General features: G+C 39.7%; 1 protein-coding gene across 4 annotated transcripts in view; it reads right to left on the bottom strand.

The window, feature by feature from the left end:
• The window catches only part of ndrg3a (ndrg family member 3a), a 55,751-nt gene that overhangs the window by 6,624 nt on the left and 30,125 nt on the right, over nucleotides 1-19,002 (bottom strand). For 3 of the 4 annotated variants that reach the window (XM_061784575.1, XM_061784573.1, XM_061784574.1), the window contains exons 2-12: nucleotides 17,106-17,187; nucleotides 14,338-14,370; nucleotides 4,021-4,126; nucleotides 3,814-3,934; nucleotides 3,478-3,540; nucleotides 3,327-3,387; nucleotides 1,170-1,256; nucleotides 831-887; nucleotides 342-445; nucleotides 196-261; nucleotides 62-113 (exon numbers count right to left, since the gene is read on the bottom strand). In XM_061784575.1, coding sequence (XP_061640559.1) covers nucleotides 62-113; nucleotides 196-261; nucleotides 342-445; nucleotides 831-887; nucleotides 1,170-1,256; nucleotides 3,327-3,387; nucleotides 3,478-3,540; nucleotides 3,814-3,934; nucleotides 4,021-4,126; nucleotides 14,338-14,370; nucleotides 17,106-17,168 — 813 coding nt within the window. In that variant the 5' untranslated portion in view covers nucleotides 17,169-17,187. Of the gene's footprint in view, nucleotides 1-61; nucleotides 114-195; nucleotides 262-341; nucleotides 446-830; nucleotides 888-1,169; nucleotides 1,257-3,326; nucleotides 3,388-3,477; nucleotides 3,541-3,813; nucleotides 3,935-4,020; nucleotides 4,127-10,515; nucleotides 10,861-14,337; nucleotides 14,371-17,105; nucleotides 17,188-19,002 lie in introns of those variants that run through there. The other variant, XM_061784576.1, reaches the window with a different exon arrangement.

Here is a 19,002-nt window from a genome sequence, read left to right on the forward strand (position 1 = left end):
ATAATAAAGTACTACTTTGGCAAAGCCTTGAGCTTGGTAACCAAGATGTTGTGTAATTTACCACAGCGTCCACAGCAGGTGATGTGTCACCAACCACCAGCAAAGCTGGGCACCTGGAAAGGACAAAGATGTAATCTACTCAGGATAAAATTCCCTGATTCAAATAAAATCGTAACAGCAGCCATGAAGGCTTACGTTAGTGTGTTGACGGTGTGCTCATTCAAACCTACGATGGGCCGTTCGATGTCCAGGTCCTGGCGACTGTTGAACATAAATGAGGGAAAGTTAGTGGGCTTACAAAAACAGTTGTGTGACACCTAAAATAACATGGTGCATCATACTATTGGTAGGAGCCACAGAAGAGGGCCAAGTTGTCTTGATTGATGTCTTGGGCGATATGTAACCGGTAAGTCTGGATCAGCTCCTGGTTCTCTGTTAGCTCATCCTAGGTAACAGAGTACATTGATTGCAGACATGTCAAAACTAAGTGATGCTGTAGAGTAGCTTCAGCAAAGAATGATAGAGGGCATACATAATTGTCAAGCTTCCACACAGGTAATCAGAGGACAGAAAGAATAAGTGTCTATCAGCAAGATGAAGTGAAATTGTCCTGGGAAATTTAGGAAAGTAGGTCATACACATAGCATTAGAAAAAAAAAAAAAAAAAAAAAAACCTAAATGTGTGGTATTTAATGGAATGACCTCAGTCAAATTAGATTAGATATATTCCAAGACAGCCATTTCAAGACTCTGCCCTATTAATTGACTAACAGAGGAACACCATCAACTGCAGAAGAAGAATAAATGAGGTAATTAATGCAAAAACTCACACTGCTGAAATGATGAGCCATGACAATATCAACCAGGTTACTCGTCCATCCAGACAACTGAGGACCAGAAGAAGCAAGCCATTTAACAAAAAGACAGAGGCTCCTACTTATATTGAGAAGTTGTCGCTTTCAAGGTGACAATTTCAAATGACGAAACATTAGAGGCCTGACTTAAAACCAAAATAAATGAAACAGTAAAAGCATAAATACCATTTACCTCTTAAAACATAAAAGTAGAAACTAGCAAGCAACAATTAAATGGTGTTCAAAGACAGCAGAGCACAGAGGTTGGCCGGTAAATAATTCAAATGTTGCAAAGGGTACCACAGTCATACTGACTTTTGAAGCTGCCCAGTCGATCCAACCTTCAGCACATGGGTCGATATTGATGAGCACCAGCCCCTCCACCAGCGTGGGATTGTTCAGCTGCAAAGGGAGGAACCAATATCAGAGCTGATAGCAAGGGGGAGGATTTATTTGGACAAACAAGGATGCTGTCTCATCTGTTGGGTGCATGCTCTTGTGAAACATGCAGCGCCCTGAGTGCAGTTGAGGCTGACCATGACTGAGACAATTGTGGGTTTTCAAAGCAGCTATGATAAATCAGCATGCAAAAGTGAAGGTGCAGGTTATTTTGGAACAATGCCAACATTATTTCAATTGAACACCGTACACAATCACTCAGTTGACACAGTCAAAGAGCTATCAGTTTACCATTATGTGTATTATTGTGCCTGTTGTTGGCAGTGGAGTACAACTGCACAGAATTGTACCTATGTAACTGTACTATTTTCTATAACGCTTGTCCTCATACGGGTCGCGGGTGAGCTGGACAAATATGTGTTTGTATGTATATAAAATTGTATATCTATATACAGTATTTGAATGATATATACATCCATCCATCCATTTTCAACTCTGCCTATCCTGGTTCGGGCCACGGGGGATATAGACAGTCATGAAAAACAAATATTATACCACCCTTGTTTCTTCAGTTTCTTCATTATAATACCTGGCACCACTAAGGGTATTTTACCTGAACACAAAAGCTTAATCGTTTTATAAAATCTAATTTTGGTTAATATCAACACAACCATGCAAAATGGTTAGAGCTAAATATCAGCTATTATATTATACAACAGAACTACGGACTCTGAGGTTACATCCCGGCTCATGCGCCCTAACACGTTTGCAGGAAGCAGGAGCTAGTCGGCAGTTTGAAGCCATTTCATTCTCCCAGCTCCCACACAGTTGGGCGCTCACAACTTCTCAAAAGACATAAAGTCTTTGGCTGACTGTCAGCTTTTTGGGTAGTGTATGAATTGAGCGCTGATGCGCAAGTTGTTTTTTTCTTATTTGAACTACCGGTACTTTAAAATAATAATAATATTGATAAGAAAATACTATTTTTGACGTCCAAATGCCTTGGTACGGTATTTTGTGCAACACTACTATAGATAAACAACCATTCACATGCATGCTCTTCACATGTTTTTGGAATGTGGGAGGAAGCTGGAGTACCCAGAGAAAACCCGTGCAAGCACAGGAAGAATATTTATGCTGGAACTAACATTCAAACCTGGAAACTCGACAGAGGCATATGTGATAGCCAATTTTTCACCGTCCTCTCCTCTTTTCTGACATATACATTTCAGAATGCCCACATATTTCAGTTAACTCCAAAATAGCATTTGCAACGCTCTACGTTTTGAAAAAAAACAAAAACAAATATTGATTGCAGATTTTGAGGGGAAAACTATCACGAGTAGAGCACAACTAATTAAATTGGGAGTTAATACTTTCTGATTGGACCATAACTGTCACAATGCTGATAAAACTACCACAGTGCAATTGTTTGCCATCGAACACAGTGCAGAAATTGCCTGAAAATAATGAGAATGTCAGGGGAAAGCTAAGATCTGTCCATCTTACTGTGGGTAAATACTGTCGAGCAGAAAAAAAGCTCAAAATACAAATGCAGCGCTGCCACAGATGCTGTGACTCTTTGGTGGGCAAAATATTTTATTGCAAGTCAGTTAAAGCGAATGAATGTCAGAATCAATTTCTCATTAATTCTTAACAAAACAAGAGCAGCTGTGACGTTCCTTAAGCCCACACCAGTTGTTTCTAACCCTAACCACCACCCTCTCTTTCATCACCTCTCTCTCTTTTTCTCTGGTTGGGTTCTGTTTTTATTAACACAGCTTACACTAATTTGAGCTCTAATGCTTTCAGGTGGGGAAAAGAAACAGGAAACGACCAGGGTGATTCATCAGTTTGACAGATTGTTGAGGAAACCTGCTGCACTGCGTGGGATAAACGAAGGGAGGCTTGGTATTCTGCATAACAAAAATGTGTGGCCTGGAAGAGCCTTATATAGGCAATAACGAACGAGAGGGAGAGGCTGAGAGATTTTGGAGGAATGAACAGAAAAAGAAAAAAAGAAAAAGAAAAGAGCCATGGTGGATGGATGTCCTGGTGCAGGTGAGGACTCACAGCAAAGTGGGAGAGAACGTATGCGCCTGCTCCCACGCCAATCCCGATAACGCTGTTGACCCTACAGGGAAACCACAAGTTACAGCAAGATTGTAGACTGTAAGTCAAGGTAGACACAATTATTAATCAGCCATTATCCGGTGGTACTCACTTAAGATGAGTCATCACAGAGGGCAGCATCTCAGCCAACTCATCCATAGTTGGATAGCGATAGCTGGGTACAGATGACACAGCTGATCACAAATGAGCATGTGAACCTGCTAGGGTCAGTTCTTTATGAGCGAATTCATAGGGCAGGTTGAATTAATCATGAATGTATATAGAAAGTTTGGAGACTAATAGCATGTACTTCCATTAGTAAATGAAAGCACAGCTGACTTAATCCAACCATTGTCCAAGTAAATGTATAGGGCACAGCCCCTCGATTTGCATAAAAAATCTATGTGATCACAGTTATCAGCACATGCATAACGACTCTGGCACCCACCCGCTGGGGAACGGGGGTGCGCCCTCCTGCTGGCCAGGTGCATCCACGTGGACCACGGCGAAGTGCTGTGTGATCTCCTGCATGTCCTCATAGTTGAACAGGGTGTTGAAGCATGACTTGTCTGGAAATGTGCAAGTGGAGGATGGAAATCAGTTAAAGGTTCAAATAGTTTGATCACATCCATGTTTTGATATGAAGGTGACTCACGATTGAGGCCAATGTCGTGATAGGTGAGGATGATGGGTCTGTTGCCCTTGGGAACACCTCTCATTGTCACATGAAGAACGCCATGAGGTGTCTCAATGTCATGCTCCTGCAGCAACAGATGTGAGAAGGGACAGAGATTAGGGTTGGGCATCGAGAATCGATTGGAACCGGGACTAACGTTACGGTTATCCTGTAATCGTTAAAATTTGTAAATTTCGGTACCCAGTTTCGAAGCTTACAGTCCGCTGACCCGGAAGAAGAAGTGACGAAAACCAATGACGAAATGCGCACAAAGACGTGATTGGGCCCAACGGCGGTGGCGAACAAACGTGTGTCATAACTTTGTTAAAATTAATGACCCGTCACCTCAGTGCAACACTTGGAATAAGATTATATTGTGCAAAGATGGCTTTAACGATGTGTAGAAGTCTGACGTGCTCCCTCCCGCTCCGAGCCTCAGCATACACCACGCGGAACTTCAGTGAAGTAAACTCTCAGTCATTTGGGTGAGTGAAACAATAAAATACATCCATGCCAACATTGAGGCAGCTAACAAGGTAAACGCACTGATGGTTTTTAGCGTTGAATTTAGTCTTCAAACTGAGGTAAAACTTCACCGTAGTAACTTTACATCACAATGAATTGGGAGAAAATTTACATAAACCTTGTTTCACAGTATCACAAACACCAACTGTGTGCCTCATCGGTGGGTAAGGAAAGGAATCAATGTTTTATAGCATTTGGGTCCCCTTCATTAAAAAAAATAAAAAAAATTTAATTCACCGGTGTCGTGTGAATTTACTTTTCGTGCCAAAATGCTGAGTTCCGGTGCGTACCCTTCAAAATAAAAGGCTACAAACATAAAACAGGAAGTAGAATTAAAGCATGCATATATAAACCATTTGACATGATAAAACAGTCCCAAATAACTATATTAACAATGCTATATTTAACTATTAGCTGAAACATTAATGAATAATTTCATGTATAATGCACATTTTCCACCCAAAAAATTGTCAAAAGTCAATAGTCCGCATTATACATATATAGGGGAAATTGGGGGGAAAAAAAAAAACTTTCACATTTCAGTCAAATGTTCCTTTGAGTCTATGCTGCGGACTGCTAAGAAAATGGATGTTCATAATTTGGACACCCTTTATTTAAACCATGCAAATATTTTTGACCCAGCCCCCTAAAAGCATCGGAATCAAGAATCCTTTGGAACCGGACTCGAAATGAGGAACTGGAATCGGGACCGGAATCGGTCAAAGGAATACAGATGCACCATTCTGCATGGCCAGCCAGCTGAACACGACAGGTTAAAAGAAAGAAGAAAAAAAATCCCATGGAAAAACACAGACAACAGAATTCGTATTTTTAACATACAAAACTGCTGAAAATAAATAGAAATAAAACATCCTGATTGATTGCTGTGATATTGAGAGATTGAGTAGATAGCCAAACCACTCACATATATTTGTAAATCAATCATTTCAAACTGGCATCTTTCCCAACTTGATAAAAAGAGCAAAGGTCATTCCAAAATATAAAATAGAGATAAGCACACTTTAAAAAATTATAGACCAATTTCACTTCTTCCTCCGTTATCAAAAACAATTTGCTCTTAGTGACAAGATTAAGTCATTTCATGAGAGTAAACTATATGGATTTAGGTCAAATAGGTCAACTGCAATGGCAGTGATTGTTTTGACGGAATCAATATCAAAAGTAGAGCTGTAATGATTTTGTATCAAAACCGAAATTTCTGTTTTCAAATACACGAACTGGTGTAGTATTTGAAATGGCAGAACCAAGACATGGATTAGGATTAACAAAATTATTTCTATTTACTAAATGCTAAATATTTATTTTCTACGGTTAACCTGGCTGGACAGAAAGCTCTGGGTGTGGTGAGGCGACTCCTTGGCAAAGAGTTTTGTTGTTTTGTTTTGTTTTTTGAAACACATATTTTGTCATTTAATTGATCATGCTATAATGAAAAGAAAAGAAAATTGGAAATATAATCAGAGGAAATGCACAATCATGGCTTATTGACTATCTTGTAAACAGAGAACAATATGTGCAGTTAAATTATGTCAGATCTATATAATATAGATCAGATCTAATGTAATATGCAGAGTTTCCCAGGGATCAATAGTCTTATTTTATTTATTTTGTACATAAATGATATATGTAATGTATCAAAGTTCCTCAAAGGTGTACTTTTTGCTGATGACACCACTCTACTTTGTTCTGGGAAAGATCTAAATGAGCTTCTGAACACAGTTCAAGAGGAATTAACCACTTTGAAACAATGGTTTGACATTAATAAAAACAATAAATACAAATCAAACTACATGTATTGGTTGGATACCATCAGACCAATAACCAGGCACTAATCAAGATCAATAATATCAAGATACAAAGAGTTTATGAGAATAGTTTTTTGAGAGTTATTATTGATCACTAACTAGGTTGTAAGTCCCATGTAAAAATTACCCAAAGCCATAGGAATATTATATAAAGTAAAGGACATCTTTAACCAAAATTTCTCACATTTGTAATTGTTTCCTAGTCCCAGGCATGAATTACTGCATGGAGGTTTGGGGGGGACACATATAAATCAATAACATGTTTGTTTCTTTATTTTACAGAAATGGGCTATCAGGACTATAAATAACGCAGATTATAATGCACCAATTAATAATTTATTCATAAAATCACATTCTTAACTTTATGACCTTTAAAAAAAAAACATCAGTTTATGTTTAAAGCAAATATTATTAATCCCGACTGTGTACAGAGGCTCTTCCAACCAGAGTCTGTCATTATGAACTGAGAGGAACATCTATGTTTATAAAAATACAAACCAGAAGAAAAGTGAAACAGAGATGTACTTCAGTAAAGGAGTTAAATTGATTGTGAATTGAAGCTGTGTAACTAACTAAATATTTTCCAAAATATTTATAAAAGCAAGGTTATAAATAATTATGTTGTTAAAAGGGTAAGCATAGTGTATATCAGCCTTGGTTTCACTTTACACCTTTGGTCTTTGTTTGATTGTAAGATTTAGGTAAGATTTTGTATTGAATACCGATTTGTGGATTTCTATATGATAGAGATGCACGATTATGGAAAAAATAATCATGATAATTTTTATCAATATTGTAATCACAATTATTCCTCATGTTAGGGAAAAAAAAAATATTGCACTACTTTTCAACAAACAATATGTAAACAATTTTCAGTGCAAAATGAATGTTTAAATAATAAATGATAGATAATGTTTAAATAATAAATGATAGATAATGAAAAAATAAATGTACCCCCCCAAAATGTTCTACTTTACCAATGGCTAGCTGAATAAATATGCTGTTACAAAGTACAATCACGAATTGCAACTTAATAGAAGCAAATACAGTTTATGCATAAAACGAGCAAGCACCGATTTTGCATTTGAAAATCATCATCGTCAATATAGTGAATTGTCAAGGACAGCACGTCTCCATTGTTCTGCTTGACCATTGGTCAGTCGTGCACGGTCACAAACTGCAAATAACTCGACAGTTGTAAGTTAGATGGTTTATATGAGGCATTGAACTAACAACCTCTACCTGACAACAGTAAATTAAAAATACAGTAACTGAACATTTTTATGGAGTCTGATTCATTCACTGAGTGACATTCACCCTCCAGTCATTATAAAACTTTAACAGAAAGGTTGTTTTATTCTCAGAATAAGAGGATAATTTATTTACAAGTACTAGTCGACCAAACCATTTGCATATTTAAAGATTCTTTTTAAGGATGCAAAGCATGCACTCCTCTCCAGCAACCACCTCCTATGCCCTTGGACAAACAAAACACTGAATGAGCTATTGGACAAAGATTTTTCATCAAGAAAAATGTCCTTTTAAAATGTGAGGATTGAAAATCACAGTTCTCTCACAAGTATGACACTGCAAAAAATGCTTTGCGGAGGGAAGCATTAAAATTCAGAGAGTTCACAGAAACTTCATTCTATTCATCAGTTTCTTTTGAATTGAGCACAAGGAAGACCCGCTTTAGTCACACAAGATCAGAGCAAATAGTTTGGCAGACACATTTGTGATTTGAAGACACTGGATTGTAAATGGTCAATTAGACCATGTAGGAGGTGAGCACATGTGAGGACTCAGGCATTCTTTTAAAGTTACAGCTACATTGTAAGATTGCGCAATCAACCATCTGAGAGGTCAGCATGAAGTGAATTCATGTGGTAGCTGTGTACTGGACATGAAACGGTAGTCTTTGCACTCGCCTGGTCTCAAAGCACCCTGGATGTCAATAGAGAGAAACAGTCTGAGTAGAGAGAGCAAACACTGACAGGTACACACTGCCATATTTCTGGATATACTGTACAATGCATTCAGATGATGGACATGGGTCGCAACCTTTGCTGAGGTGCTGAAGGTTAGTTTCCAATGTCTCAGGGACAAGGCTGACCTCTGCTGAGGTGCTGAAGGTTAGTTGCCAATGTCTCAGGGACAAGGCTGCAGTAATTTGAATGAGAAATCAGTCATGGACACATCAACTCCCCTCAACTGGCAGCAACCGAATGAGATAACTTCATTTTGCATGGGTGTTGACATGGTCTGGATCACTAAATTATGTGCAACAAAACAACACGGTGGGAGCATCACTCCATGCCAGCAGCTGGAAGCTATAATCTACAGCTACTAAATAGCTCGTACAGAGATGGGCTAAAACGGCAAAATTCTGCTCCTGTCATTGAGCCTTATAGGCCACGCTCAAATATAATGAAGTCAAAAAATAACTTGTATGTATAGATGGAGATTAAACAACTTGTTACAGGCACATAGAAACTACTTACAACATGCCATGTTGAAGCATTTTCATTTTTATCCAATGACACATACAAGGACATGAAAAGAGGTGTGTTGCCAAATATACTGTAGATGGGGCAAAAAAAAAATCAAGTATGTCCCACCAGCAGAATGAGGGAACAAGAGAGTACAGCAGGAAAAAAAGATGGGATGAAGTAGAGCGTGAAAGCAAGCGGTGATGCACTGACAGATGCAGGAGCAAAGAGAAGTCTGGTGTGAGTAACTAAAACGGAAGGGAAACATCAATTTAATATATCATGCCTTCCCCAAAAAGCAAGCCGGAAAAAAAGCAGAGGAGGGTAATCAGAGAGCAAAGGGGTTTCAAATGAGAATGGAAGAGAAGGCCTTCTATACACACTTAGCTATTGGCAAAGTTAAGGTTTAGAAGCAGTATTGATCTGGGAGATGCGTCTCAAATAATTTCCCGTCCAACGCATGCTGTATACAGTGCAGCATCATGATGGGGAAAACATACTCCGAGTGGAGCTTTTTGACTGCAGATCAAGAGGAAAAACAAGGTGAATACTGTTTGTGTGGCTGTTCTGAATGGGCAAGCCAACCCTACACAAGCTTTGTGATTCAGGAGGTTGCTCGAAGCTACCGGAAGGTTAAGATATTTATTAAATGAGGGTGAGGTGGAGGAAAATAAGGAGAGCCCTATCTCATGCTGTCCGTCTTCCCGCACTCTCTTATCAATCCCCCGCCTTGCCTGTTCACCCCGCCCTGCCCGGACTATATCAATCACCCATGAGTGCAGCATTACATGGCAGAAAGGCCTGACCAATCAGCAGCCGGCAAATGACATGTGTACACATATGCACATACACACGCTTAACTGTATATCAAGCCTTTTTATGCTCCACAATACTTTGGCACTCTGTTCCCACACAAACACAATATTCCAAACAGCACAGTCATTATGCGGATGTCATCAAATCGTGTCCAGATTCAAGGTCTCTGCAGGCGAGGGAAGAAGCTGCTACATTGGATTTGAGTGTGTTGTGGCTACAGTGTATTGGGATCAGTGACCTCCCTGCCTCTTTTGGTAAAGATGGAAAAAGAACACAATGAAACCATTTCTAACATTCACTGGTAAGAAAAAAAAAAAAAAAAAAAAGAGAGGGAAAAAAATTTCATAATTTTAAAAACGTGGTACTCTGACAAGCACAAAGCTTCAGACCGAAACCCAAACATATATGACCCTGCTTTTAGACTTTCATTGGCAGGCACATACACATCTTTTAGTTGCACAAAATTGCACATACATATTATGGCAATTCATCCTCAGCATTATTCAGCCTGAGCTAACTCCAAGAATGGGCATGCACACACAGACACGCCAAATGGTCATGCCATACTAGCAGCTGCCCATGAAAAAAAACAAAAACAAAAACTGTCTGCTGTCTTCCGGAGGTGGTGACAAGGACCACCAAGAGCTTTGTCGTTCCCAGCTGCTATTACTGAGTCTATGGGGAAATCACACATTAACCCACCCCGGTCTGAAGGAGAGAGGAAAATATATATATATTTTTTTAAATTAAAAAAAACAACCCGAGCTGCTTAGCTGCAACCATCCAGTCAGGTGTGTCAAGATGCATTTGTCACTCACCACTCCATTCCCAGAGCATGCAATCTGGTCCAGATCCAGAATAGCTGACATTGTTCCCTCACACTGGAGAGTGCTGTGTTACGCTATATGAGTGTGTGCTGGCAGCTTTGAAGAGCTCCGAAAGGAGGAGGAGGGGTTAGAAGGAAAGCAGGGATGTAGGTTTGGTGACAGCAGTAGCAGCAACAAGACAGCAAGAGGGAGAAAAGCAACACAGCACAGAGAGTGAGGAAGAGATGGGCAAATCTGAATGAAAGCAGAGGATGCAGATCGACCCAGAGAGGGAGAAAGAGAGGCAAAGAGACTGGGAGGAGTGGGAGCACGCAGGCTGTGCTTAGTAGTCACAGTGTGTCCGTCTGCACATTCAGCCTACAGTGCGTCTAATTGGATTGCAGAGGGTCAGGTGGGTAGAGGGTGGAGCCATGGGGAAAAAAGGAGAGAGGGGGGTGCAAAGGATGCAGAAGCCGTCCATGAAAATAGGAAGACTGCTGACATCATGCAGTCACGCTGGTTGAAAATCAAAGGAGAGGAGAAGAGAGTGACTTTGACGACTTGCCCTGTAGTAGCACTTGCATCAGCAAAACGGGGTCTTCTGAACTAAATTGTGTCCACCTGAAAATAAAGTGTCTTCACCATGTATGTATTTAAACAAAACATATGCTATTTTGGAAATATTCCTTATTCCTTAGTTGGAAATTGTGTGTTACGACACTAACTGTCACAAGGTTACTAGGAAAGAAACCCCCCAACTGTTCTTATCAATGACAATTAGCGGAGAGGATCAATTTCAACTTCGGCAATGTTGATAATTACACAGACTACACAGATAATTGATTTCAGATTCTCTCTCTCTTTTGTCCTCTACACAGTTGTTAACAGTGGAGGACGCTCGTCAAAACCTAGTCATTAAAAACTGGCAACCTTCTGTAGCCAATTGCCGGCAGCACGGGTGGGTCTGGTGGAAAAACATGCGACTCATGTTGGTCAGACGACGGATGCATCAGCAATCCTGGTTGTACGCGAACATAACTGTATATAAAACTGACCAACAGAGGGCGATACAGTACCGAATAAATATCTTGTATGGACAAAGGTATTTGGACAGCGTTCATCACAGAACTGAAAATGGAAGAAATTAGACAAGCATCCCTTTTCCAGCTTTAACAGCTTTTGTGCTTCAGGGAAACCTTCTGACTAAAAACTTCTCTCAGAACCAAAATATGGCTACAATCTTCTCCGCTACATCCACTCTACTTATGCAGTATGAAAAAAAAATTTCCACATCAAATATTCTGCAAACAGAAGTGCTCTTCATTGCATATTTCAGGCTTATTAAGAGTTGTCAGACTTTAGTGATGTTGATTTGTTTTAAATGTTTATTTTAAATGATTTCTTATTTAACCAAATGCTCTGACATCTGTGGTCATGAAGTCCTTTGAACGCGTCGCGCTGGACCCCCTGCAGTTTGCCAACTGGGCAAACAGGTCTGCAGATGATGCAGTCAACATGGGACTGCACTTCATTCTAGAACATGTGTCCTCTCTCTGCTGCTCTTCTCTCTCTACACGAACGACTGCACCTCAAGGCACGCGGCTGTCAAACTCCTGAGGTTTGGCGACGACACCACAGTCATCGGCCTCATCAAAGAATAGTGATGAGTCTGCGTATCGACAGGAAGTGGAGCGGTTGGAGCTGTGGTGCGGCCGACACAACCTGGAGCTCAACACGCTCAAGACTGTAGAGATGATCGTGGACTTCAGAGGCATCCTTCGCCCCAGCTGCCCCTCATGCTGCCCAACTGCCTTGTGTCAACTGTCGAGACCTTCAAGTTCCTGGGAATTACAATCTCTCAGGACCTGAAGTGAGAGACCAACATCAACTCCGTCCTGAAAAAGGCCCAGCAGAGGATGTACTTCCTGCGGCTTCTGAGGAAGCACGGCCTGCCACAGTAGCTGTTGAGGCAATTCTACACAGCAGTCATCGAATCAGTGTTCATCTATCACAGTCTGGTTTGGTGCTACTACAAAAAGGACAAACTTCGACAGCAACAGGCAATCGAAACTGCTGAAAAAATTGTCGGTACCCCCTTAGCCGTCCTTGAGGACTTGCACGCTGCCAGAACTAAGATGATTCTGATTCTGATATAAAGCTCTATCTGTGCAACATCTACATACTGTACTGCAATGTAAAGAAAAAGACGCACAGTAAAATTCAGAGTCAGCCAGACAAACTCGCTAATGGTGCCCTCTGCTTAGCACAACTGGAAACTGCCAATGATATAGTTTACACAACAGAGGCAGTAACAAAAAGAAAACTGTCCAAAAGAACAGGGGACGAAGTCAACATAGCACAAATAGGACGGTATAATTAGATTTTGCAAAGCAAATTACAAAGAATTTAAATTACAACTTCAAAAACACAGAAAATATGGAAAATTTAAAATGTTACATGTTTTTAAGTGTACAGTTGAGCATTTCCATCTCTATAAAATGGCCCTGTGTTCTTAAGTAAAGCCCTGCAGTCCCATGGGTGGAGGAGGCTGAGTCATGCCACCCTCAGTCCAGCAGGGATGTCATAAATAGTACAAGACTGCAGCACCACACCCTCTACCGAGGTTGTGCTCTCTCAGTCATATTGCCTTGTCTTTACACACAGCCATGCGGCTTCTAGTATGACCACTGTAATGTCAGTGGATCTTCAAAGGCACAAACAAAATAGAAGCTGGTCTTGCTTTGCCCCCTGAGCTGCTAGCATATCACAGCAACAGCACAGTGATGGTGAATTGGTGATGACCATTCCTGTCCATAGGAGGTGTCATGCTATTGTCTTGTTCTGCAAGCAGGCTCATTTTCAGAATGATCACTTCTCAAAAATAGTAATATGACAATCCTTATTTGGACTAAAATCAGACGCTCAGACTTGTTACAAAAGAAGGCCTATTTTTCTTTTATTCGAAAAAGTGACCGAGGCATTTTGAATTTAGTGTTTACATTTAAGGGAATATGGCAAATTAGCAATCCTTCAATATTTAACAATTTCTTTCACCTGTAAGATTTGCATCATGTTGGTTTGTCTGTTTGTTTAGAACTAAAACTATTCAGATCTTATATTTCTTAGTTTAGTACTTATCAAACTGCATCATGCACAACACAGGGAAGCTGGCCAAAGCTAGTCAGAGCATAAGCTGACAGACCGCAGTATAAAGCACTGTAGAAGCTCATCAAATTCATTGTACGCCCACCCCAAGCAGAAACATTTTTGTCCTTTCTTCAAACTTCAGAGAGCATAAAAGCCGAGATAATGGCACAGAGCACGTGGGGAAACAGAAAAAACATGAGGACACTCAGTACTGAAGATGTCACCACAAGTTCGTGCACAACAGACAAATATTGCAGTCTCTGTGAGCTACAGCGGTGCATGAAGATTCTATTGAATTATTTTGTGTCAGACTCTTGTGGCTCAACAGGATATAGTACTGGTAACAAAACATGGTTGAGGAAAATAATATGGGCCAAGAAAGAGCAATCATATTTGTTATGTTGTTGTTGCATGCTGTTAAAAAAGATGAACAATGGCCTTAGGGGATCGCCTGTTTTTCAGCATCTAGTTATCATTTGCAATGCATTTTGTCAACAGATGACACTAGATCAATGGAAAATAAAGAGCATACATTTTAGCAGCATGTTTTGTCCAGTATAATGGACAATGTTGTTGGGTAGCAATGTACACATCTAAGTTAACAAACAAATGGGATCAAAATGAATACATTCCAGATCATTAGAAAAGACATTAATTTCAGCTCCCTAAAAAAGACAAGCAACTCACCTGACAGTCAAAATCCTGAAAGTTGCGTGCATTCTGAAAAAAAATATATAAAAAGTTAGAAACCAGTTTCCGAATGTAAATGAAAAAAATAATTAAATGTATACGATGCACAGCACGGTGAATGACTGGTTAGCACTTCTGCCTCACAGTTCTGAGGACCGGGGTTCAAATCTCGCCTGTGTGGCGTTTGCATGATCTCCCCGTGCCTGTGTGGGTTTTCTCCGGGTACTCCAGTTTACTCCCACATCTCAAAAACATGCATGGTAGATTAAGTGAAGACTATAAATTGCCCGTAGATGTGAATGTGACGACAAATGGTAATATGTGCCCTAAATGTATGGCCCGGGCTGTATTGGACGTCAGGTAAGTTTTAGTTCACTTATACATATTGACACTTATTTTGAAACTCAAGCACCGTAGAACCGGATGTGCTGTGACATGAATGAAGCTGAGAGAGGGGTGCACACCTCCAATCCATATGCAGTAAAAGACTGTGTACTGTAACTCCTGCAGAAGCAATGCCAATATGTATCATATTAAGTATAGTTTGTTAAGTAATTTAATGTGCAAAATGTGTACATGTGTGGGTAAAAACGAGTTTGTGAAGTTAATTGGGACATGGGTTTATTAAAGTCCGAATAAAAATGGTCGGGTTACGTCAGACAAACAACTGTGGCGGCGACCCCTGACAGGGAAAAGCTGAAAGTCGCTTTTTTAGTTGGAAATGGCTTGCTAATTGTTTGTGCAGACTAATGTAGGTATGTTATTAAAAATGTCATACCACCTGTATATTAAAACAGCGGACATCATTTGACAGACAGTTTGTGAGAATCGGAAGAGGATTAAGGATTGTATGCCACTTTTATGTCACAAATAGGCCCAAATTGACTTGTGCAGAAATCAGTGTAAATCAATTGGAAATTTGTGACAGAAACCTTGACTTTTTGGTTGAAAAATGCCCGTATGTTTCTTATTAGCTGGGATGAAAATGTGATGTTTAACAGGTCATTTTCAGATTTTTCATTGGCGGCGTCCGCTTGAGCCATCTCATTCTAGACCACACCAAGAGCAACCTAAATCGCCGGATTTACATCAAACTTCACAGAAAACAGGAATAACACTGGTCAACAACAAATTTATTGTCTGCATTTTTTAAAAGCTGATTTAGGACAATTTTGATGTGCTGAATCCAAATGTCACATTGGTTTTGCTCAATCAGGTAAACCTTTTGAACCTTGGCCACAGTTTTGTTTACATGTACAGGTACTTTCTCTTAAGAGGTTCAAGTAAGAGGTTCCTGCCCTATATTTTGAACAATGATGACATAACATTCAATTTACAGGTACTGACTTTTACAAATGTCTACTATTCAATTTATAGCATGCAAAGTTTGTAACATTTGATTAATAAACTGTTAACAACTTGGCATTAAAACTTGACCTGAACAAGAGAAACGGGTGTCATTTTCAGATTCAGCAATGAGAAATCGTCCTAAATCAGTTTGAAAAAAACATAACCAACTTACAAGAAAAATGTTATGTAACCCAGTGTAATAAGAGTTCATCACATCAATATACCTTTAAATCGTGTCGAAATCCTAGGAACGTGCGATTTATTTTTTTACGACGAAATCAAGGAACATTTTCATCTTTGTCAGAACCACAGACGATGTCATTTGAATTGAAAATTTCAAAAGTGAGGTGGTAAAGGGAATTCCCAACAATGTCATCAGAAAAGAACAAAGATTACCTTGCACAAAATGAGAAACACAATTTGGGTGGTACTCTGCTAAATACAAGTACGGGAAATCCGGCAAAGCGAAATGAAAAGAAAATGGCGCCCGGTGATCTGGATTTAGTAAGATACCAAACTAAAGCTAACCTCATATAGATTCATTGTTTGTGTTTTCCGCTTTTTATGGCAAGCTACTGGGTGACTATTAGCAGATAATTCAAGCTTCTATTTCGCACTTAACTATGAATATGTATGTCCTCAATAGACACAGCTAACACATTTATATTGTCTTCATTTTTCAAATTTCACTCTATATACTTGCCCAACCCACTTGAGATCAAATTTGGGTGAATGTGGCCCGCAAACTAAAATGAGTTAAAGACACCCTTGCACTACTGCATTGGGCATTAAATGCTCTCCTCTCCTTTTGTTTTTGTTTTAAATGAGCTAGCCACTAGGTGGAGTGAGAGGACAGTGCTAGTCTCCTCATTCATAAGATTATTTATCTTCCCGGCCTGTCTTTCAAAGAAGACTGGCATGCAGCCTAGAAAAAGCAGTGTTCCCGGCTCAGTAATCTAAGCCACCAAGGAGGTAAGAGCTGATACATCAGCCTCCTATGCTCTGACGCACGCCAAAACCCCCCAGTTGGTCCTCAGAAAAACTTTTTTTCCATCATAACCGAGGCTGACAAACATGGACGAGGTGGAGGAAAATAATTTGTTGTTTTTTTTCCCCCAGCACACTTATGATTTGCCCCTGCTCACTAAAGTAAAAAACTTATTTTTGTCCCACTTTTGCCTTCAATATTTTTCTGCTGCACCGCTGAGGACATAAATAATTCACTTTGATGAACAGCACAGCAGATGGTATGCATTGGTGGTCTATATGTGTACATGTTTGAAGGAGAGTACCATTTGTGGCATTAACTTTGTGCTCCATGTGTGTTTAATTTGGGTTTGTGGGTGTGTTCTTTAGTGAAGAGCTGCATGCTATTTGGATTAGTTGGTTACCAGCAGCCTTTTTCTACAACGCACCTTACTGGTCAGGAGAGGCTTGATCTCAGTCAGCTGTACATCCTGAAGCTCATCCATGATCATTTATGGTCACTGTGAAGTGCTTTTGCCAAAGAGAAAAAAAGAGAAATGATCATTTGAACCATTTGCATTAGCCTTATCTTTATTTCTGTAAAGATATGAACAGTCAAAAGTTTGGATAGATCTTCAAACGTATCTCTTGTATGCATAACGCTAAAGGTAGTAATGATTTAATCTCAACATCTAAACCAGGGGTTCTCAAACCTTTTACACCAAGTACCACCTCAAAAATGACTTAGCTTAACATTAAAATACAGTGTCATATTAGGGCCAAGTGTTCATCAAAACCTTTTTCAATGTAATATTACTGTAAGCCACTGTAACATTATGCAAAGCCTGGACATTAGCACTGATATAAGGAATTAAACAACTGTATTTAAATAATGATTCAATTAAAATGTATTGGACATAATCTAAATAGAAAGTGTACCTAAATAAATGCTTGAAGGATAAAAACAGTTCTAAAAGATTAAATGCAAATGCATTGCACTTAAAAGTTAAACACAACTGAACTTTACTAGGCGGCACGGTGGCCGACTGGTTAGAGCGTCAGCCTCACAGTTCTGAGGTGCGGGGTTCAATCCCCGTCCCCGCCTGTGTGGAGTTTGCATGTTCTCCCCGTGCCTGCGTGGGTTTTCTCCGGGTACTCCGGTTTCCTCCCACATCCCAAAAACATACATGAATTGGAGACTCTAAATTGCCCGTAGGCATGACTGTGAGTGTGAATGGTTGTTTGTTCCTATGTGCCCTGCGATTGGCTGGCAACCAGTTCAGGGTGTACCCCGCCTCCTGCCCGATGACAGCTGGGATAGGCTCCAGCACGCCCGCGACCCTAGTGAGGAGAAGCGGCTCAGAAAATGGATGGATGGATGGATGAACTTTACTAAACAAATGTACTGCACTGGATTAAAATAAAAAATAAAAAATGCTTAAACCACTGTGACTTGCAAAGTTAGAACGTTTGATTCAGTGATTCTTTCACATACCACTACAGAGGGCCCGTGTACTAATAGTGGCACTAGTACCACACAAAGAAGCAATGATCTAGCCTTTTGTATGAGCAAACATTATGTATTGTTTGGCACCATGGTTACAGACTTCACTGAAATGAATATGCATTTACATTTTTTATTGATTTATAATTTTGTCAAAAATCTATACAACAGATTTGACAAAGCAATTTTTTTTTTAAGAAATACTACAAGAGCGGTCCGAGATTCGTAGACTTCAGTTGCTATGGCGACAAAATAACCCGCAAGAATTTGCGTCGTATTTTCTCACTAACATATGCTACCAGCCCAACGCAGTATTAAAGTCAAAACTGCAGTTAATATTGAAAAACACTTCTAGACCATACATGTAAAACTATCAAATGACAAAACAACAAGCATGGTGGTAATTGAGCGTGCCTCCTTGTGCCACATACTGACATGTATTCTTATATGGTTGTGCGAATTAGTTATTCATTACCTTAAAACGTCATGTCTGTACCATTGTAAACAGAGGACCTCCAGTACCGAATTTTACAAAGCGCCGCAAAATAATTAAATAATTCAAATATTATAGAAAGAATATAAAACAAATTTTTAAAATACATTTTCAGGCTTCATATGAAAAATGGTCTGAAGGCATTTACCCTTCAGATAATTGAATGAAATAAAGGCAATATATAGATTTTTCCACCACTAGATGTGTTCGTGTGGAGGATGACTGTGGTAATAAGTAGATAACTTCTTTTTAGTGAGCTTGCTCTTCCAAGTGCGGCGTTTGTTCGTACAGACTTCAGGACATACGGAGAACTTTTCTGATATCAATTCCACAAGAATGGTCACACATC

The sequence above is a fragment of the Phyllopteryx taeniolatus genome, chromosome 9, assembly GCF_024500385.1.
Source record: "Phyllopteryx taeniolatus isolate TA_2022b chromosome 9, UOR_Ptae_1.2, whole genome shotgun sequence".
Classification (NCBI taxonomy): Eukaryota; Metazoa; Chordata; class Actinopteri; order Syngnathiformes; family Syngnathidae; genus Phyllopteryx; species Phyllopteryx taeniolatus.